Below are 22,331 nucleotides of genomic sequence, written 5' to 3'. Positions count from 1 at the left end.
ATTCCTTTTTATGGCTGAGTAATATTCCATTGTATATATGTACCACATCTAAAATCGTTCATCTGTCAATGGGCATTTAGGTTGCTTCCACGTTCTGGCTATTGTAAATAGTGCTGCATTGAACATTCGGGTGCATGTGTCTTTTTGAATTATGGTTTTCTCAGGGTATATGCCCAGTAGTGGGATTGCTGGATCATATGGTAATTCTATTTTTAATTTTTTAAGGAACCTCCATACTGTTCTCCATAGTGGCTGTACCAATTTACATTCCCACCAACAGTGCAAGAGGGTTCCCTTTTCTCCACACCCTCTCCAGCATTTGTTATTTGTAAATTTTCTGATGCCCATTCGAACTGGTGTGAGGTGATACCTCATTGTAGTTTTGATTTGCATTTCTCTAATAATTAGTGATGTTGAGCAGCTTTTCATGTGCTTCTTGGACATCTGTATGGCTAAGACATTTCTTTGGAGAAATGTCTATTTAGGTCTTCTGCCCATTTTTGGATTGGGTTGTTTCTTTTTTTTTTTTTTGCGGTACGTGGCCCTCTCACTGTTGTGGCCTCTCCCGTTGCGGAACACAGGCTCCGGAAGCGCAGGCTCAGCGGCTATGGCTCACGGGCCCAGCCACTGCCTGGAATGTGGGATCTTCCCGGACTGGGGCACGAACCCGCGCCCCCTGCATCGGCAGGCAGACTCTCAACCACTGCACCACCAGGGAAGCCTTGGGTTGTTTCTTTTTTAAATATGGAGCTGCATGAGCTGTTTATATATTTTGGAGATTAATCCTTTGTCCATTGATTCGTTTGCAAATATTTTCTCCCATTCTGAGGGTTGTCTTTTCGTCTTGCTTGTAGTTCCTTTTGCTGTGCAAAAGCTTTTAAGTTTCATTAGGTCCCACTTATTTTTGTTTTTATTTCCATTACTCTAGGAGGTGGGTCAAAAAAGATCTTGCTGTCATTTATGTCAAAGAGTGTTCTTCCTATGTTTTCCTCTAAGAGTTTTATAGTGTCTGGTCTTACATTTATGTCTCTAATCCATTTTGAGTTTACTTTATTTTATTTTTTAACATCTTTATTGGGGTATAATTGCTTTACAATGGTGTGTTAGTTTCTGCTTTATAACAAAGTGAATCAGTTATACATATACATATGTTCCCAGGGAGTGTTCTAATTTCATTTTTTTACATGTACTTGTCCAGTTTTCCCAACGCCACTTATTGAAGAGGCTGTCTTTTCTCCATTGTATATCCTTGCCTCCTTTGTCATAGATTAGTTGACCATAGGTGCATGGGTTTATCTCTGGGCTTTCTATCCTGTTCTATGGATCTATATTTCTGTTTTTGTGCCAGTACCATATTGTCTTGATTACTGTAGCTTTGTTGTATAGTCTGAAGTCAGGGAGTCTGATTCCTCCAGCTCTGTTTTTTTCCCTCAAGACCACTTTGGCTATTTGGGGTCTTTTGTGTCTCCATACAAATTTTAAGATTTTTCTGTTCTAGTTCTGTAAAAAATGCCATTGGTAATTTGATAGGGATTGCACTGAATCTGTAGATTGCTTTGGGTAGTATAGTCATTTTCACATTATTGATTCTTCTAATCCAAGAACATGGTATATTTCTCCATCTGTTTGTATCATCTTTAATTTCTTTCATCAGTGTCTTATAGTTTTCTGCATACAGGTCTTTTGTTTTCCGAGGTAGGTTTATTCCTAGGCATTTTATTCTTTTTGTTGCAGTGGTAAATGGGAGTGTTTCCTTAATTTCTCTTTCAGATTTTTCATCATTAGTGTATAGGAATTCAAGAGATTTCTGTGCATTAATTTTGTATCCTGCAACTTTACCAAATTCATTGATTAGGTCTAGTAGTTTTCTGGAGGCATCTTTAGGATTCTCTGTGTATTGTATCATGTCATCTGCAGACAGTGACAGTTTTACTTCTTTTCCTATTTGTATTCCTTTTATTTCTTTTTCTTCTCTGATTGCCAAGGCTAGGACTTCCAAAACTATGTTGCATAATAGTGGTGAGAGTGGACATCCTTGTCTTGTTCCTGATCTTAGAGGAAATGCTTTCAGTTTTTCACCATTGAGAATGATGTTTGCTATGGGTTTGTCGTATATGGCCTTTATTATGTTGAGGTAGGTTCTCTCTATGCCCACTTTCTGGAGAGTTTTTATCATAAATGGGTGTTGAATTTTGTCAAAAGCTTTTTGTGCATTTATTGAGATGATCATATGGTTTTAGTTTTTAATTAATTAATTAATTTGTTTTTTTTATTTTTTAATTTTTTTTTGTCTGCGTTGGGTCTTCCTTGCTGTGCGCGGGCTTTCTCTAGTTGTGAGCAGGGGCTACTCTTCGTTGCGGTGCATGGGCTCCTCATTGTCGTGGCTTCTCTTGTTGGGAGCACAGGCTCTAGGCACGCAGGCTTCAGTAGTTGTGGTGCATGGGCTCAGTAGTTGTGGCTTGCAGGCTCTAGAGCGCAGGCTCAGTAGTTGTGGCACACGGGCTTAGCTGCTCCGCGGCATGTGGGATCTTCCCGGACCAGGGCTTGAACCCGTGTCCCTTGCATTGGCAGGCAGATTCTTAACCACTGCGCCACCAGGGAAGCCAGATCATATGGTTTTTATTCTTCATTTTGTTAATATGGTTTTTCACATTGATTGATTTGCATATACTGAAGAATCCTTGCATCCCTGGGATAAATCCCACTTGATCATGGTATATGTACCTTTTAATGTGTCATTGAATTCTGTTTGCTAGCATTTTGTTGAGGATTTTTGCATCTATATTCATCAGTGATATTGGTCTGTAATTTTCTTTTTTTGTAGTATCTTTGTCTGGTTGTGGTATCAGGGTGATGGTGGCCTCAGAGAATGAGTTTGGGAGTGTTCCTTCCTCTGCAATTTTTTGGAAGAGTTTGAGAAGGATGGGTGTTAACTCTTCTCTAAATGTTTGATAGAATTCACCTGTGAAGCCATCTGGTCCTGGACTTTTCTTTGTTGGAAAATTTTTAATCACAGTTTCAATTTCATTACTTGTGATTGGTCTGTTCATATTTTCTATTTCTTTCTGGTTCAGTCTTGGAAGGTTATATCTTTCTAAGAATTTGTCCATTTCTTCCAGGTTGTCCATTTTACTGGCATAGAGTTGCTTGTAGTACTGTCTTAGGATGCTTTGTATTTCTGCCATGTCTGTTGTAACTTCTCCTTTTTCATTTCTAGTTTTATTGATTTGAGTCCTCTCCTTCCTTTTCTTGATGGGTCTGGCTAAAGGTTTATCAATTTTGTTTGTTTTCTCAAAGAATCAGCTTTTAGTTTTAGTGATCTTTGCTATTGTTTTCTTTGTTTCTATTTCATTTATTTCTGCTCTGATCTTTATGGTTTCTTTCCTTCTACTAACTTTGTGTTTTGTTTGTTCTTCTTTCTCTAGTTCCTTTAGGTGTAAGGTTAGATGATTTATTTGAGATGTTTGTTGTTTCTTGAGGTAGGATTGTACTGCTATAAACTTCCCTCTTAGAACTGCTTTTGCTGCATCCCATAGGTTTTAGATTGTCGTGTTTTCATTGTCATTTGTCTCTAGGTATTCGTTGATTTCCTCTTTGATTTCTTCAGTGATCTCTTGGTTATTTAGTAACGTATTATTTAGCCTCCATGTGTTTGTGTTTTTTACGGGTTTTTCCCTGTAATTGATTTCTAATCTCATAGCATTGTGGTCAGAAAAGTTGCTTGATATGATTTCAATTTTCTTAATTTCACTAAGGCTTGATTTGTGACCCAAGATATGATCTATCCTGGAGAATGTTCCATGCGCACTTGAGAAGAAAGTGTAATCTGCTGTTTTTGGATGGAATGTCCTATAAATATCAACTAAATCTATCTGGTCTATTGTGTCATTTAAAGCTTGTGTTTCCTTATTAATTTTCTGTTTGGATGATCTGTCCATTGGTGTAAATGAGGTGTTAAAGTTCCCCACTATTATTGTGTTACTGTCGATTTCCTCTTTTATAGTTGTTAGCAGTTGCCTTATGTATTGAGGTGCTCCTATGTTGGGTGCATATATATTTATAATTGTTATATCTTCTTCTTGGAGTGATCCCTTGATCATTATTTAGTGTCCTTCCTTGTCTCTTGTAACATTCTTTATTTTAAAGTCTATTTTATCTGATATGAGTATTGCTACTCCAGCTTTCTTTTGATTTCCATTGGCATGGAATATCTTTTTCCACCTCTTCGTTTTCAGTCTGTATGTGTCCCTAGGTCTGAAGTGGGTCTCTTGTAGACAACATATGTATGGGTGTTTTTTTTGTATTCTTTCAGCAAACCTGTGTCTTTTGGTTGGAGCATTTAATCCATTCACGTTTAAGATAATTATCGATATGTATGTTCCTATTACAAGTTTCTTAATTTTTTGGGTTTGTTTTTGTAGGTCCTTTTCTTCTCTTTTGTTTTCCACTTAGAGAAGTTCCTTTAGCATTTGTTGTAGAGCTTTGGTGGTGCTGAATTCTCTTAGTTTTTGGTGGTGCCGAATTCTCTTAGCTTTTGCTTGTCTGTAAAGCTTTTGATTTCTCCATCGAATCTGAATGAGGTCCTTTCCTGGTAGACTAATCTTGGTTGTAGGTTCTTCCCTTTCATCACTTTAAGTATATCCTGCCACTCCCTTCTGGCTTGTAGAGTTTCTGCTGAGAAATCAGCTGTTAACCTTATGGGAGTTCCCTTGCATGTTATTTGTCGTTTTTCCCTTGCTGCTTTCAGTAGTTTTTCTTTGTCTTTAATTTTTGCCAGTTTGATTACTATGTGTCTCGGCATGTTTCTCCTTGGGTTTATCCTGTATGGGACTTTTTGCACTTCCTGGACTTGGGTGGCTATTTCCTTCCCCGTGTTAGAGAAATTTTCGACTATGATCTCTTCAAATATTTTCTCGGGTCCTTTCTCTTTCTCTTCTCCTTCTGGGACCCCTATAATGTGAATGTTGTTGCATTTAATGTTGTCCCAGAGGTCTCTTAGGCTGTCCTCATTTCTTTTCATTCTTTTTTCTTTATTCTGTTCCGCAGCAGTGAATTCCATCATTCTGTCTCCCAGTTCACTTATCTGTTCTTCTCCTTCAGTTATTCTGCTATTGATTCCTTCTAGTGTATTTTTCATTTCAGTTATTGTATTGTTCGTCTCTGTTTGTTCTTTAATTCTTCTAGGTCTTTGTTGAACATTTCTCACATCTTCTCGATCTTTGCCTCCATTCTGTTTCCAAGGTCCTGGATCATCTTCACTATCATTATTCTGAATTCTTTTTCTGGAAGGTTGCCTATCTCCACTTCATTTAGTTGTTTTTCTGGGATTTTGTCTTGTTCCTTCATCTGGTACATAGCCATCTGTGTTTTCATATTGTCTGTTTTTCTGCGAATGTGGTTTTTGTTCTACAGGCTGCAGGATTGTAGTTGTTTTTGCTTTTGCTGACTGCCCTCTGGTGGATGAGGCTATCTAAGAGACTTCTGCAAGTTTTCTGATGGAAGGGACTGGTGGTGGGTAGAGCTGGCTGTTGCTCTGGTGGGCAGAGCTCAGTAAATCTTTAATCTGCTTGTCTGCTGATGGGTGGGGCTGGGTTCCCGACCTGTTCGTTGTTTGGCCTGAGGCGACCCAACATTGGAGCCTACACAGGCTCTTTGGTGGGGCTAATGGTAGACCCTGGGAAGGCTCATGCCAAGGAGTATTTCCCAGAACTTCTGATGCCAGTGTCCTTGTCCTCACGGTGAGCCACAGCCACCCCCCACCCCTGCAGGAGACCCTCTAACACCAGCAGGTAGGTCTGGTTCAGTCTCCTATGGGGTCACTGCTCCTTCCCCTGGGTCCTGATGTGCACACTACTTTGTGTGTGCCCTCCAGGAGTGGAGTCTCTGTTTCCCCCAGTCCTGTTGAAGTCCTGCAATCAAGTCCTGCTAGACTTCAAAGTCTGATTCTCTAGGAATTCCTCCTCCCATTGCTGGACCTCCAGGTTGGGAAGCCTGACATGGGGCTCAGAACCTTCACTCCAGTGGGTGGACTTCTGTGGTGTAAGTGTTCTCTATTTTGTGAGTCACCCATCCAGCAGTTATAGAATTTGATTTTATTGTGATTGCGCCCCTCCTGCCGTCTCATTGTGGCTTCTCCTTTGTCTTTGGATGTGGGGTATCTTTTTTGGTGAGTTCCAGTGTCTTCCTGTTCATGATTGTTCACCAGTTAGTTGTGATTCTGGTGCTCTCGCAGGAGGGAGTGAGAGCACGTCCTTCTACTCTGCCATCTTGAACCAATCTCCCCTCATTTCCTCTTTAAGTAGTGAGGGAAGAAAAACTACTCTTAAGTAACTACTGTGATCAATACTAAGTATTATACTTTAGGAATGCCAAACTAAAGAAAGGATTCCTACATTCCAGGATATTGGTTTCTTTGGTGACCCAAGACTTAATGTGACGTAATTGAAAAATAATGCAGAGCAGTATGATATAAATGAGAATAGTATAGTATAAATGCCCCTGGATTCCAAGGAACCTAGGTTGAAAGTGATTGATTTAAAGTATTTATTTTGAGTAGGATGAGCACACGTTCACTATTCACAACAACTTTTTTCTTATATGTATAAATTTATTTATTTTTGCCTGCATTGGGTCTTCACTGCTGTGCGCGGGCTTTCTCTAGTTGCAGTGAGCAGGGGCTACTCTTTGTTGTGGTGCGCGGGCTTCTTATTGTGGTGGCTTCTCTTGTTGTGGAGCGCGGGCTCTAGGCGTGTGCGCTTCAGTAGTTGTGGCATGTGAGCTCAGTAGTTGTGGGCTCTAGAGTGGACTCTAGAGTGCAGACTCAGTAGTTGTGTCACACAGGCTTAGTTGCTCCATGGCATGTGGGATCTTCTTGGACCAGGGCCCCAAGCTTTTTCCCCTGAATTGTCAGGCGGATTCTTAACCACTGCACCACCAGGGAAGTCCTCACAGCAACTTTCAAAATATAATTTTTTAGTTTGATTCAGTTTCTATAGAATTTAGCTTATATACAGTATCACATTTTTGGAGCCAGTCCTTACTACTGGGCTGTAAATGTGGATGCTGTCTTTGATTACTAGTGTATTTCCAGCATTTGGCATGGTGCCTGATACAAGGCACATTCTGTTAAATGTTTGTTGAATGAATGAATGAACAAACACTGGTGTGGGCTTGAGGTCTCAGCATGTGATATTAAGCTCTTTTAGAAAGTTGTCACAAGGTGGAAGATGTTAGGGTGGAAAGAGCAAAAGGTAGAGGGGAGGCCTTCAGAGCTCTGCCACTGATGAGCTCTGTAGCACTGGCCTTTCTGGTCATATATCCTCATTTGTGAAGTGAGGGAATGTATTGGATCATCTCCCTCTTAATATTTTGAGGTTTATGAGCAGTATAAGCTTAAAACATTTAGAACCAACTAAAGAAACATGACCTCTAACTAGGATTTGAGTGCACCATTAAGGTTTTGTGCTAAAATACCACTGACCTTTGCACCTGGCATTTCTGTAAAGTTGTGCTAAGAAAATGGTATTTCTAGTATTGGATGTACTAAGAAGGTATTCACAAGGTAGTATCTTAAGTGTTCTCATTAAGTAGAATGTTAGGATAAATTTATCATTTTATTTATTTATACCCTATCTACTTTCTTTCAAACAAAATTTGAGGTGGCAATTCAAGTTAGTATTTTTTTCCGTAAGGCAAAGTTTCCTTAGATTCTGTTAAAAAACATTTTGTTATCTCTGTCCTTTAAACAACCTTAAACTTTTGTTGTTTCCATTTTAAAATAGGATCAGAATAGGAGAAATGGTTCAGTAATGCTATTTTAACTTGAACCTCTGAAATTAACAGCTTTTGAACATTAAAAAGAATGCCTCTCTAGTGTATAACATTCTAACTGAACTGAAATATCTCCAGTGCTGTACATTTCAGCATAAGGAGGCTTTTACAGAGGCATGGCACAAACTCTATGATATTTATAGATCAAATCAAATATCTTAAATTGCCCAGGGAAGCAAGACATAAACTCTGAGGGGTAAGCTGCTCTATTCATGAAGAAATAAGCAGTGAAAGAAAATCAGGGAATGGGTTTCCTCTAGCTAGAGTAACCAGATACTTTTTAATAGCTCCAAATAGAAAACATGGTCTATCACAACAAAAAGAGAAGATTTTGTGAAAGTGCTAATTTTCTGTTAAATCATTTCTTTTAGGTTAGAGAAAGGCCAACACTAGCTACTCTAAATCCCTATGTATATACTTTATGATAAATAAGCCAGTGACATTTTGTTTTAAATAAATGTTTTTTCTTTGTAGAATCATGAGTCTTGAGTAAATGTCATCCTTGAATTTCACACATTCCACATTTCCTTAATAGAGACTCCAGTGTCCATAAAACACTGAAAACTCATTTCTTTAAAGAGGCTTACTTAAGTTTATTAGAAGTGTAAACATAACTGTGATCCATAAATCTAACCAGTCTTTGGCTTATGGCATCTAAAACTTTTTAAATTTTATCTTTTTTTTTTTAAGTCTTAGGCCCTAAGGTAATTGTATACAAATGTATAGCAAACAAATGTATGACAAATCTGAAAAATTTGTTCAATATTTATATATTTGTATATTAAAAGCATGTAAATTAAAGCATGTTTATTTTACATTTATAGTTGATAAATAAACTTTAATATATCTGTTTTCTAGGTTTGGAATTTTATGACAAGCAACCCCCCCTAGCCCTGGTAATTTAAAAGCTTTTGTTACTTAGATTTTAAATTACTCTGTATTAAGTACTGAGTGCTTCTTTCGGAATTCAGCATATTTCCATGTGGATAATCTGATTTAACTAAGAAATATATCTGAACCAGAGTGTCCCTTATTGATCACAAACATTTTTAAATCTCCTTCATTTTAAAATCACCTTTGACAATAGCCTAAATAATACTTTGGTTCATTAGTAATGCAAAACTTTTTTAAAGTAGAGGTATTTGGTGGGAGAGAAGCCAATCCACTAACTTTTAAAAATTTGTTATACAGGATTAGCTGAACCATCCTTTGTTGCCAAACATGAAGATAGTTTGTTTAAGGATTTATTTCAAGACTACGAGAGATGGGTTCGTCCAGTGGAACACCTGAATGACAAAATAAAAATAAAGTTTGGCCTTGCAATATCTCAATTAGTGGATGTGGTAGGTGTGCATATCATTCCATATTCAATTTCACACAGGTCTGTGGAGAGCGTATTGTGTGCCCAGGCACCGTGCTCGGCTGCAAAGATTACAAAGTTGAATGAACATAGTCCTTTTCCTCCAGGAACTCACCAGGGAAAAACAATTATTACACCACAGACATAGGAATGCTGTATGTTTATATAATCTTGTGTAGTTTAGAAATCATTTTATCTCATTTGGTAATTAAAATAGGTCTATTTTTTAATAAATTCAAAGATATTAAACCCTTTATATGGAAGTTTCTCCTTAAATATGTTAAAAAATATGACCAAAAAGTCAAAAAATTTAAAAGAAAAAACCCAAGAGTTAGAGTTGTAGATTTTTAGGACCGAAAAGGGATCTCAACAGATCATTGCCTCAGTATCACACTTAAAACATTTCTTAGGTTTTTCCATGTGACATTTACCAGGTAGTAAATTCCCCATTGTAACTTGTTCTTATTGTCAAGAGATTATTTCTATTTTAGACTAAAAGGTTCACGCTAATTTTTAAACTAGTTTCTTCTTTTTCTGATCATGTCAATCAATAATTGTTTCCCTGTTGTGTTCCCAGAATAGTCAAATATGTGTGTGTGTATGTATGGATGGATACAGATAACATTTATAGGTGTGCCTTTATTTTCTGATTAGAGAAGCAATGCATGATTTTTGGAAAGAATTTAGGAAGTTCAAAAAAATACGAATAAGAAAATAAAACTTGACTGTAATTCTACCACCCAGAAATGACCATTGGTAACATTTTGTTGTGTTTCTTGCCAGTTTTTTCTTTGTGAATATGTTACAAAATTGAAGTATTATTTTAGATATAATTTTGATTATTGCTTTTTCCCCTATTGTTACATGATGAACATTTTCTTATTATATAATCTTCAAATGTAATTTTTAATGGCTGTATTTCATTTATAATTTATTTAAACATTCTCTTATTGTTGGCAGAAGCTTGCTCCCAATTTTTCCTATTATAAAGGACAATGATGAATATTTGTACATAAATGTTTGAATTTCTCCTTTCCTTAAGAAAGGTGATGAATCAAAGGATATACATTTTTGAAGTCTGTTGACTGATATATGTAACCTAATTGCTTCCAGAAAGATCAATGAATATGGACTCTGTGCTTGATCCTTTGCTAGGCAACACAGGAAGATTTTAAATATAAATTAAACATAGGGAAGTAGGAAGTAAGTTAGTAGGGCTTGCTTTCAACTTTTCTTTCTAGCTGGGACTGTCAGCATGTAAATGGAGTAAGTGTAGAATGCTGCAGTACTAAATCGTGATGTCACAGAGATCTGGGATTTCGGATCTTGATGATTGAGATTATCAAAGAAGCCTGGGTAGAAGAAGTGGCACTTGAGCTGGGCTTGTGCTAAGTGTAGGATCTGGCATGCAGAGAGGAAAGAACTTTAATAACAAGGAACAGTATAATCACAGGTACATTTTTTTTTGTTCGGCTGTTTAGATCGATGGTCTGACTGGATGGTAGAGGAGGTGAGGAGTGATGCCTGTGTGCCACTGTGCCTTTGCTCCTGCCATTGCTTCTGTTTGGAGAACTTTCCTTCTCAGCACAAGCCATTTATCCTTCAAGGCCAAATTCATCTGTCAGACTCTGAAATCCGAACTTCCTAAGACAGTCTCTCTTCTGTTCCAGTTACACTGACTGGCACTCATGTGCTGGCAGGGCTGCCTCAAAGCAGAGTGAGCTTTAGTCCTGTGTCTGTCCCAGAGCCTAGCATGGTGTCTGGCACGTAGTAAATGCTGAGTGAATGAGAGATCTGATGGGTAACAGACATGGTAAAAGCAGTACTTTAAGAGGATCAATAAGATAATTAAATATGTGGCTTCAAAGAGTGAAAGATTAGAAGCTTGAGAGGCAAGTTAGACCAAATATAAGAAGAAACAGGACTTGACCACTGAATATGGAGGGAAGTGTCTTATTTGGAAGCCTAGGTGGTTAGAAGGGTAACCAATTTGAAAGAGAAAATTGGTTGTTATGGGGGCAGGGCAGAGAAGACGATGGGTTTGCTTTTGGTATGAGGTCATTGTGGTCCATTCAAAAGAAAATGTTCACTGAGGAACTTGGAAGGTCAAGACTGGCTCCGAGGTGAGAGACAAGGCTGAGGATGTCGGTTTGGAATTGCTGGCCTGGGGATGATTGTTGAAAACTTTGAACTGATGCAGTTTTAAAGCAGAGAGAGCAGGAGCCTGATCCTTGAAGAACATTCATAGAACGTGGTAGAAGCAAGGGTTAGCCAAGCAGAGACGTTGAGGAAGGGTTGCTTCTTGAGAGAAGAGCCCAGAAAATATACGGTCAGTGACAATGAGAGGGGAGGAGGACTGGAGTCAAGGAAGATGAGGGTCAAGGGCCCTGGACATTGATAGAAGCTTCACTGAATTGCTTCTCAGTGGGTTTATGTTCCTTTTAATCTCTAAGGTCTTTGCCCCGCAACCTTGTGTTCATGTTTAGTGGCTCTTCCTTGAAGTTTCCTCAGATTCCTATCTTACTTCCTACGTGTTCTCACTCTGTCTTTTTAAAATATCAGTGTTGGCTTGTTTTGATTTTATTTTTATGGTCAGGTTAAAAAAAACCCTATTACCCCTAAAACTTTTCTGCCATGCTTATGAGTAGTTAACATTTCTTTATCTGTGGTTTCCTCCTGAGTGTCATCATACATTTGTCTTCACTCAGTTTGGTTTTTTTAAAAAAATTAATCAATTAATTAATTTATTTATTTTTGGCTGTGTTGGGTCTTTGTTGCTGCACGCAGGCTTTTTCTAGTTGCGGCGAGAGGGGGCTACTCTTCATTGTGGTGCACAGGCTTCTCATTGTAGTGGCTTCTCTTTGCAGAGCGCAGGCTTCAGTAGTTGTGGCTCATGGGCTCTAGAGTGCAGGCTCAGTAGTTGTGGCGCACGGGCTTAGTTGCTCCGCGGCATGTGGGATCTTCCCGGACCAGGGCTCGAACCTGTGTCCCCTGCATTGGCAGGTGGATTCTTAACCACTGTGCCACCAGGGAAGTCCCTCAGTTTGGTTTTTGTTGCATCCTCCACTGTGTTGAACACGTGATAGATGCTCAAGAGATACTTGAGGTTAAAAGAGGCTGTATCCCCCCTAAGGCAATGGCTAACCCACATCTTTGGGGCCAGCTGTGAACTTATGGGTTTTTCTTTTATCTCTGTTACTATTAAAGATACTAAGTATGGACTAGGTCCTAGCTCACAGAGCAAAATCTATGTGTGTTCACATTTTTCTGGTGAAAAGGTCTATAATTTTCATTAGATTCTCAAAGACGACCTACTGCCATGCAGCATCACAGGTAATATGTTTACCAGAACTTTCCTAATTTGTAATGCCTCTGGTTAGAACTTTGGTCTGAAAGGCATATTCTAATACAGGGCTCAGCATTTATTCTGGATGGTGTGTGACCTTGGGGTGGACAGTAGAGCTGGTGGCGTAGCGTTTAAATGTAGGAGTTTTGAGTTTTAGAATCGGTTTTACCACTAATTGGTGGTGCGATTTTAAGCAGGTTGCCTCACTGGGCCAGTTTTCGTATTTGCAAAATGAAGGGATTACAGTAGATAAAATCTCTAGGTCCTTTCCAGCTCCAGTGTTTTAATCAAGGAAAATTGCTCACTGGAAGACAGTGTCAGAGGGATGGCCATGCTGTATTTCCTAGGACCCATTCTTTCCATGTAGGGACCTAACAGCTGTCTTTGTCCCTAGGGATGTGCTTCCTTCTGGCCTCCTCCTTTCTCCTAGGTCATTCACCTGTTGTTCGGATGGGATAGGGAATGGAAACACTCTGGTCACCTAAGCTATTTATATCCCATCCTCTCTACCGAACTGAACTGTAGGGATTGCCTCGTGCTTTTGTGTGTCTATGTGCTCTGGGCATTGTATCCTACACAGGGTCTGTTTGTGGTTGATGATCATGGTGATCTTTTACTGGTTCAGTTGGCTCCATGATATTTCAGTAAAACTTAATGAAAGAGTTATCACTTTAATTAGGCTTTGAAAATTCAGTGAAGGACTGGCGTAAGTGAAGATAAGACAACAGGAAGGTGTAAGTAGCAAGGATCCCTGGTCCTCTAGAAAAGTAGGATGTAAAAGCTTTATGAAGTTGCCATTCAAGGCTCTGACATCCATATTTTTTTCTACGTAACAGCTCCATGGAGAGACTCAAATATGTGCCTCAGCAGAAGCTATAGTCCCTCAAGAATGCACACATTGTATCTCACTGATTGTAAGATGCACATTTTTCCACATTTTAGCACTTCTGAAGTCAAGATGTCTTATAATTAATGACAACTTACAATTCATTATCAGCCTTTTTCTTTCTTAGTGCTAAGTACATAAAATAATGTTGTGATTCTTAGATTGCATCTTAGATTTGAGGAAATGTAGTAGCTGAGACTATTAATATTAAATCTAAAAATGCCAATGGTGTCCTTTCGGGCAGCTTATCTGAAATACAGAGTATGTTGGAAGGAATAATGTGAAATTAGGCTGGTAAAAAGATCCTGCTTTTCTAGAGAACTGGATTGATGAACAGAACATAGGTACTATATAGAGAGGAGTGTTTATATAGAACTGAGAAAATTCTTATTTAAAGAATTATTGTTTCTGTAATTGAAATAATCAGCCTTATTTAAATTTTTATTTCATAGGATGAGAAAAATCAGTTAATGACAACCAATGTCTGGTTGAAGCAGGTATGTATAAAATTCAAAGGGCCACCCAACTGTTGACTGGTGCCACTGTTATTACAGGGTTTGTAGCATGAGTATCTGGTCTTGGTGGATTGGCAGGAGGCAGAAGGATGAGGTAGATGGAGTCTTGTATTCATTCAGTTAATATTATTTGAGTGCCCGCTATATGCCAGGCACTGTTCTGGGCACTGGGGAAACAGCAGTGAACAAAACAGACAAAAGTCTAGGCCCTCAATGAACTTCATTCCAATGGGGGGAATAGATAGGAAGTTGTATAGTACCCTCAAGCTGATAAGCTTGGAGAAAAATACACCGGGAGAGCAGATAGGGAGGGTTGGGGACTGTACTTTTAAATAGGATGGGCAGGGGAAGCACCACTGAGAAGGTAATATTTGAACAAAGACTTGAAGGAGGGGGAGAAGCAAGCTATGTGAGTATCTGGAGGAGGACTGTTCCAAGCAGAGGGGACAAAAACGTGCAAAGGTCCTGAGGCTGGAAGGTGCCTGGCGTGTTCAGGGAGCAGCAAAGAAGCCAGCTGGCTGGAGGTGAGTGGCCATGGGACGGGTGTAGGAGATGAGGTCAGTGAAGCAACAGGAGGCCGATGGGTGTTCCTAGCATAGGTTATGAGTAGTGGCTTCTAGGCCACTGTAGGATTTTGGCTTTTACTCTTCAGTGAGATGGGAACAGGCAAGAATGTAATGATTTATTTTTATGTTCATAGTCTCTCTTATATAAAGGACTTCTTTTCTTTCTGGGCCAGATGTCCCCAACTGCTGTTGAGTGCTTCCCTTTGTTCTTTATTATTGCTGATTTTTAATACCTACTGCCAGTTTCCTAACCCCCAATTCCTGAAAGACATGTGTGCTTTCCTTGGGGTGCAAGTCTTTTTTTTTTGCGGTACGCGGGCCTCTCACTGTTGTGGCCTCTCCCGTTGCGGAGCACAGGCTCCGGACGCGCAGGCTCAGTGGCCATGGCCCACGGGCCCAGCCGCTCCGTGGCATGTGGGATCTTCCCAGACCGTGGCACGAACCTGTGTCCCCTGCATCGGCAGGCGGACTGTCAACCACTGTGCCACCAGGGAAGCCCGGGGTGCAAGTCTTGACGTGATCACAGAATTGTTACTGTGTGGAGGTGGGACAAGGTGTTTAACTATGTGGAATGTGTAATAAATCCAACTGCTCTTTGCATGGACCAGTCCAGCCAGTCATTGACAAGACAGCTAGAAAAGAGAATGTTTCCCTTGAACTTGGACTTTAGGTGCCCATGGCTGCAGCTCCTGGGCATGGTCAGCTGGTGGGAGAAGAGGTGTTGAGCAGATCCATGAATGTACGCAGCTCTGGTCCTCGCCTGTGTCTCCTGAGGACCATGGCTAGAGCCACCACATGAGGGGACAGGGCTATATCCTCCAGTGCCCATGAGAAGGACGTGGAGGTGAGTTTTCTTTATTGGGAGCAGAGGTGACTTCGTGTCTGAAATGTCTGGATTTGGCAAAGAGAGTATAGCTTTCAGTGTTTTTGACTGTTAATTTTATTGAAATTGAGTCAGGTTTCTTTGTTTTAAAGGAATGGATAGATGTAAAATTGAGATGGAACCCTGATGACTACAGTGGAATAAAAGTTATACGAGTCCCTTCAGACTCTCTCTGGACTCCAGACATTGTTTTGTTTGATAAGTAAGTTATATCCAGAATACCATTTTCTGTTTTCAAAAGAAAACAACTGTATTACTATTAGGCACTAGTAATTTTTTCTTCCTTTTGACAATTGTTTAGCTATAAAGTCAGAGGACTTAATCTTGTGTTCTCTCATTTCATGAACCTACAGATAGGTTCTGTGGATCCTCTCCCTTTTTTGGTATATTGTTTTCTGATCATAAGTGTTCTTGGATTTCAAAAATTTGTAAAACATTTGGGAAGTCCAAAAAGGTATAAGGAAGTTGGGGGGAATATAATCAATCCCGTTATTACCATCACTTGGTGGCAACCACTGTTAGAAACTTACACGTATGTGTGCCTGGCATTGCGCTCGGTGCCTTATCTTTATTCATTCAGTTCTCAAGATAACCTTATGAACTAGGTACGATCACATCTATTTGACAGATGAGAAAATGGAGGCCGAAGATATTTACACTTGTCCAGGATCACACAGCTCACACGTGGTGCGTGGGGAGTAGCCTGACATCCCCATTTACACTCTTATTTTCTAGACTACATATTTGGCAGACTGCCTTCCAGATTTTTTGGTAATGGTTAAAAATAGTTAAGGTCATGCTTTATGTTTAAATATGCATCCTTCTAATTTTGCTTTAAATACTGTATAAGAATCTCCCACAATGAGGAATGTTGGATTAACTATTAACTCATATTTGTAGGTATTCTACCTAAGTGTGTTTTGAGGATGGTTTTTAACTTAGGGGAGAGGATACTTCTGGGTGCCAGTTTCACTTTTTTCTAGGACCAACCACTCCAGGACATTTCTGGGAATTTGTGCTTATCCTAGTGCACTTTGTCTCATTTGCAAGAAGGCATTGACATGAGGACAGAGCAAATGCTAAGCAAAAAATACCTTTCACTTTTCAAACCTTTACCTCCATGCTTCTCAACATGGAAGGAGTGAACAAAGCATGATGCTGCTTCCTGGAGCATCATCTTACTCTAAGTCATTGCAAACATTTGGATATTTAACATGGATATATCACATAGGAGTGTGCAAAAGTCACACGAATTTTAAGATAGAGAGCAATCTTTCGAAGATAGCTCATGTTGGTGGTGATGTTTCCTGCTAGACTTCTCCAGTGCGTGAGTTCACACGATGGCAGAGTTGGAGAGGGACGGCTGTTTTCCAGGGCTGTGCCCAGTTTGGGGCTATTGTTCTTTCCCTGTCAGTGTAGGAAGCGTCCAGTATCTGTCATGGAGGGAGAAGAGCACTGAGGGGAGAGGGGGACGTCTAGGAATGTGGATTCAGGTTCTGGCTCTGTGCACATCCTTTGTTATAAATTAGCCTAATTACATTTTGTGTGTAATCAAAGTGAAATCATTTCAACCACTTGAATCTCAGGATTCTGTGAATATAGATCTGTCAGTCCTGGAGTAGATATGGAAATAGGGGTTTAGTTTCAATGGAGTTAGATATTTAAGGGCAGTGTCTTTAAACTAGAGTCCCCTATGTGGAGCAGGTATATCTCAAGTGTAATAATTTAAAAAGTATTTCATGCTATGGTATAGGTTTTCTTTTATATTAGGCTTGTAAAACGCACGCCCCGGTTGTTTAATCTCTGCATTGTTACTGTGCATGTGTGTATTTCAGTGCAGATGGACGTTTTGAAGGGGCCAGTACGAAAACTGTCGTCAGGTACGACGGCACTGTTACCTGGACTCCACCGGCAAACTACAAAAGTTCCTGTACCATTGATGTCACATTTTTCCCATTTGATCTCCAAAACTGTTCCATGAAATTTGGTTCTTGGACTTACGATGGATCACAGGTTGATATAATTTTGGAGGACCAAGATGTTGACAAGAGAGATTTTTTTGATAATGGAGAATGGGAAATTGTGAGCGCAACAGGAAGCAAAGGAAACAGAACAGACAGCTGTTGCTGGTATCCTTACATCACTTACTCATTTGTAATTAAGCGTCTGCCTCTCTTTTATACCTTGTTCCTTATTATACCCTGTATTGGGCTCTCGTTTTTAACCATACTTGTCTTCTATCTTCCTTCAAGTGAAGGTGAAAAGATTTGTCTCTGCACTTCAGTACTCGTGTCTCTGACTGTCTTCCTTCTTGTTATTGAAGAGATCATACCCTCATCTTCCAAAGTCATACCTCTGATTGGAGAGTACCTGGTGTTCACCATGATCTTTGTGACACTATCCATCATGGTCACTGTCTTTGCTATCAACATCCATCACCGTTCTTCCTCAACACATAACGCTATGGCTCCGTGGGTCCGCAAGATATTTCTTCAGAAGCTTCCAACACTGCTTTGCATGCGAAGTCATGTAGATAGGTGCTTCAGTCAGAAGGAGGAAACTGAGAGCAGCCGTGGACCAAAATCTTCTAGAAACACACTCGAAGCTGCACTTGATTCCATTCGCTACATCACAAGACACGTCATGAAGGAGAATGATGTCCGTGAGGTCTGTGACCGCGTGTATTTACAAATGCAGATCTGTTTTAATTCTAAGTCGGGCAAACAGCATGACCCTTAACGCTAAGCATAGATTGAGGGCCAGAGATGTTGACACACTGTTCTGTAAAAGATCTTTACTAAAATTTCAGTTAAAACACCTGCAAAATGTGGCATGTACACAAATCTCACGTCTCCTTTTCCCCCATCAGCATCTTGGATGACTTTTGAAAACACTTTGTGTTATGCTGACTGTTCTGTTATTCTAAGGCGTAGTAATCCTGCCGTTTGGTTTTTGGCTCTGACAATGATTAACTGTTTTAATTTGATCTTCAGTAACTTTGTTTCTGGATTCTATAGTAATCTGCAGGCACAACTGCATTATAGTTTATCAAAAGTGATTTCATTTTTTAAAGAATGAGTCTAATGGAGCCTTTATAAATACAGCCAAGATATTTTTCTAGAATAAATCTCTTTGTTGTTCACTTATAAGAATTTAAGCGAAATCAAAAGCAGTAAGGTATTCTCAGGTGTTATATATTATACGTCAACGTGTACAAGTGAAGCGTAGTGTAGTACTTAATAATGCTTAATTTGCTTAAAAACAAAAATTTGCTCAAACTGTTATAGAAAAATAACTCACTGGCTCCTTATTTAAGGTTAATATTTAAAATGCAAGAACTGAACTATGAATACATTTTATTAATGTGATCATATTGAACTGGAGTTTGCTTTCAAAACATGTAAATTTCAGTCTTGTCACTATTCTTTATTTCTATTGTGTAATTTTTAAAAATTATTTATTTTTGGCTGCGTTGCATCTTTGTTGCTGCGCATGGCTTTCTCTAGTTGCAGCAAGCGGGGGCTACTCTTCGTTGCGGTGCACGGGCTTCTCATTGCGGTGGCTTCTCTTGTTGCAGAGCACAGGCTTTAGGCGCATAGGCTTCAGTAGTTGTAGCATGCGGATTCAGTAGCTGTGGCTCACGGGCTTAGTTGCTCCGAGGCATGTGGGATCCTCCCAGACCAGGGCTCGAACCCGCGTCCCCTGCATTGGCAGGCGGATTCTTAACCACTGCGCCACCAGGGAAGCCCTGTGTAATATTTTTAAAGCTACGACTATAGTACTATTTTCATAATTGAATTTACTTTGAATAGTCGCATTAAAATTATATGAATTCTCTCACAGATATAGAGAACAAACTAGTGGTTACCAGTGGTGAAAGGAAAGAGGGGAAAGGTAGGGGCAGGGGACTAAGAGGTACAAACTACTATATATAAAAAAGCTATCAAGATATATTGTACAGCACAGGGAATACAGCCAATATTTTATAATAACTTAAATGGAGTATAATCTATAAAAATTTAGAATCACTATGTTGTACACCTGAAACTAATATAATATAATCAAAAAATAATAAAATAGTACCTAGAATAAAAAATGTATATGAGTTCTAATCTCTAAAGCCTTTTTAAATGGAAAAATTTCTAGCAGGCGTGGTAAGCAGGTGGAATGAATCCGGTAAAATAACAGCCCTCCCCCCAAAGGGACATTTGACATATGTTTCTAATAAACTTAAAAAAAATTTTATTGTAGTTGATTTACAATGTTGTTTTAATCTAATAAACTTTTAATGCTTGTGGATCATAAAGTTTCTATTTGGTGTAAGTATAATTAGTTTATAAGGTGAAGCTATCAATGGAGTCTTAAAAATTACACATATTAGGGGCTTCCCTGGTGGCGCAGTGGTTAAGAATCTGCCTGTCAATGCAGGGGACACAGGTTCGAGCCCTGGTCCAGGAAGATCCCACATGCCGTGGAGCAACTAAGCCTGTGCGCCACAACTACTGAGCCTGTGCTCTAGAGCCCACGAGCCACAACTACTGAAGCCCGCATGCCTAGAGCCCATGCTCCACAACAAGAGAAGCCACCACAACGAGAAGCCCACGCACCACAATGAAGAGTAGCCCCCACTCGCCGCAATTAGAGAAAGCCAGTGCACAGCAACGAAGACACAACATAGCCAAAAATAAATAAATAAAAATTTAAAAATACAGATATTAGATAATGATATGGATTGAGATGGGATTTAATGAATGTCTGCAAAGTGTTGTGCAAAAGGATCCGGGCTCCTTCCAAGAGGGCCAAGTAAATGGGGTTTATTTTCAGGGGAAAAACTTATAAGTAGAGAAGCAGTAGGGTGTTTATAATCCATTAAATTCTACATTATCCTGAAACTTGGGGCACAGTTCCTGTAGAAGACCCGGTGCTTCATAGAGAACAGGGGCTAGGGAAGCTCGTGGTCAAGGAAGTGGCCTGGTGGGAGGGAACCCCTGGTGCTTGGGGCCTGGTCTCAGCCTGCCCTTCCCTTGAGGTCACTCACACCTGCTGAGCCAGCTCCCTGCTTGGGCTGAGAAAACAGGGAGGGAATGAGCTCACCAGAAGCTCTGAACTCATGAGCTTAGGTTAAAATGGTCCCTAGGAAATCTTAGGAAAATAAAGCAGGTGAGGTGATGAGGAAGAAGATTAACAGCTGTTGAATACATATTATTCTGAACCAACTTTTGTCATGAAGTTAACTTCAGGCTGGATTATCTTCAAAAATTAAAAGAAGTAAACACTACTGGGCCGAACAAGTAAAAAGATAACTGTATATAGTAAGAATTAAAAAGATGTTTTAAAGTTTATTATAAAATATCTAAGTACTATATTTTATTAAAACTATCAAAATAACCCACTTATATTACAAGTCGACGTGTAAATTTACGAATTTTGTGTCTTAACTATTTAACATGGGTTTTTTGTTTTTTGATACAGGTTGTTGAAGATTGGAAATTCATAGCCCAGGTTCTTGATCGGATGTTTCTGTGGACTTTTCTTCTGGTTTCAATTGTTGGATCTCTTGGGCTTTTTGTTCCCGTTATCTATAAATGGGCAAGTATAATAGTACCAATTCATATTGGAAATGCAAATAAGTGACACTTCCCTAGGGGCTGTAGTAGGAATTTAGTTAAAAGGCACATATCTCTTATGGCACCTATACAATTATGAAAATGTAAATTGTGTTTAAAATTTGATGCAAGCTTCAACAGATTAACAGACACTAACATCAGTTGATCTCAATAGATTGCCCATTAGAACATCTACCTGCATGACTGAAGTAATAACTGGCTGAATAACATTTGATCTTTTAAAAATAGCAGCACAAAATATTATCTAAACTGTACTAGTAGAAATCTAATGTTTGTATCCTGTCAATTAATTCTGCTTTGTAATCAACAGTTAAGTTCATCTTTTGACTGTGCTGGAAAATTCCTGTTGTATTTGAAGACTGATTTCATTTAGTAAAGGTACACATTTAAAAATTTTCTCTGTCCTGTATTCACTGGGTAAGAGCTAATCTTAAGTATAATATGTTGCTGTATTAAATAAGCTGACTACTTGGTATGATAATGGTTGAATGTGATGCTACTTTTCTATAAGCAACATTTTTAAAAAATGAAGAATGGGAATTGGGAACTCCTTTAAGGCTTACTTTATTTTGTAGATAAGTAAACTGAATAATTATTTACTATGTTTACAGCCTACCTTCCATTGTGAAATCATACAATAGATAACTCGTGTCGACATGCAGTAGCATATCCTTAACATTCATTTCAATCCTTTTGTCCACTTTTTCCCACAATTAATAGAACCACCTTCTATATAAATTCTGGTAGCATCTTTTTATCTTTGATCTTGGAAGTGTCCATGACAACTAAGTGAATCCCGTTTTAAGAACACGTCTGTGGATACTACCAAATTGTTCTGTGAGAAAACCATCTTCTAAAATTAAAGGTGGTATTGTAATTATGTATAAGCACATTGTTACATACCTGTCATGTTTCAATTTTATCTCTTTCATTCCAACAGTTACAGTACTAGAATATTAGTGTTGCAAGGGCCTTTAGACGTAATCTGGTCTTAGCCTATTACTACTTACTTATTCAGTACAGTATCATGTATCACAGGTAGACAAGTTAAAATTTCATCTCTACTGTCATACAGAGTGAAGTAAGTCAGAAAGAGAAAAACAAATATCGCGTATTAACGCATATATGTGGAACCTAGAAAAATGGTACAGATGAACCGGTTTGCAGGGCAGAAATTGTGACACAGATGTAGAGAACAAACGTATGGACACCAGGGGGGGGAAAGGAGCGGGGCTGGAGGTGGGGGTGGGGGTGTGATGAATTGGGCAATTGGGATTGACATGTATACACTGATGTGTATAAAATTGATGACTAATAA

The 22,331-nt window shown here is 39.2% G+C and overlaps 1 protein-coding gene across 1 annotated transcript in view; it reads left to right on the top strand.

Moving 5' to 3' along the window:
* CHRNA5 (cholinergic receptor nicotinic alpha 5 subunit) overlaps nucleotides 1-21,826 on the top strand; it is a 60,520-nt gene extending 38,694 nt beyond the window's left edge. Inside the window, exons 2-6 of the mRNA XM_029237998.1 lie at nucleotides 9,022-9,173; nucleotides 13,875-13,919; nucleotides 15,479-15,588; nucleotides 17,222-18,053; nucleotides 20,859-21,826. Coding sequence (XP_029093831.1) covers nucleotides 9,022-9,173; nucleotides 13,875-13,919; nucleotides 15,479-15,588; nucleotides 17,222-18,053; nucleotides 20,859-21,020 — 1,301 coding nt within the window. The 3' untranslated portion in view covers nucleotides 21,021-21,826. The remainder of the gene's footprint in view (nucleotides 1-9,021; nucleotides 9,174-13,874; nucleotides 13,920-15,478; nucleotides 15,589-17,221; nucleotides 18,054-20,858) is intronic.
* Nucleotides 21,827-22,331: the final 505 nt, after the last annotated feature.

The sequence above is a fragment of the Monodon monoceros genome, unplaced genomic scaffold, assembly GCF_005190385.1.
Source record: "Monodon monoceros isolate NGI ecotype Baffin Bay Population unplaced genomic scaffold, NGI_Narwhal_1 Super_Scaffold_21, whole genome shotgun sequence".
NCBI classification, from domain to species: Eukaryota; Metazoa; Chordata; class Mammalia; order Artiodactyla; family Monodontidae; genus Monodon; species Monodon monoceros.
This window is presented reverse-complemented; position numbering and strand designations above follow the sequence as displayed.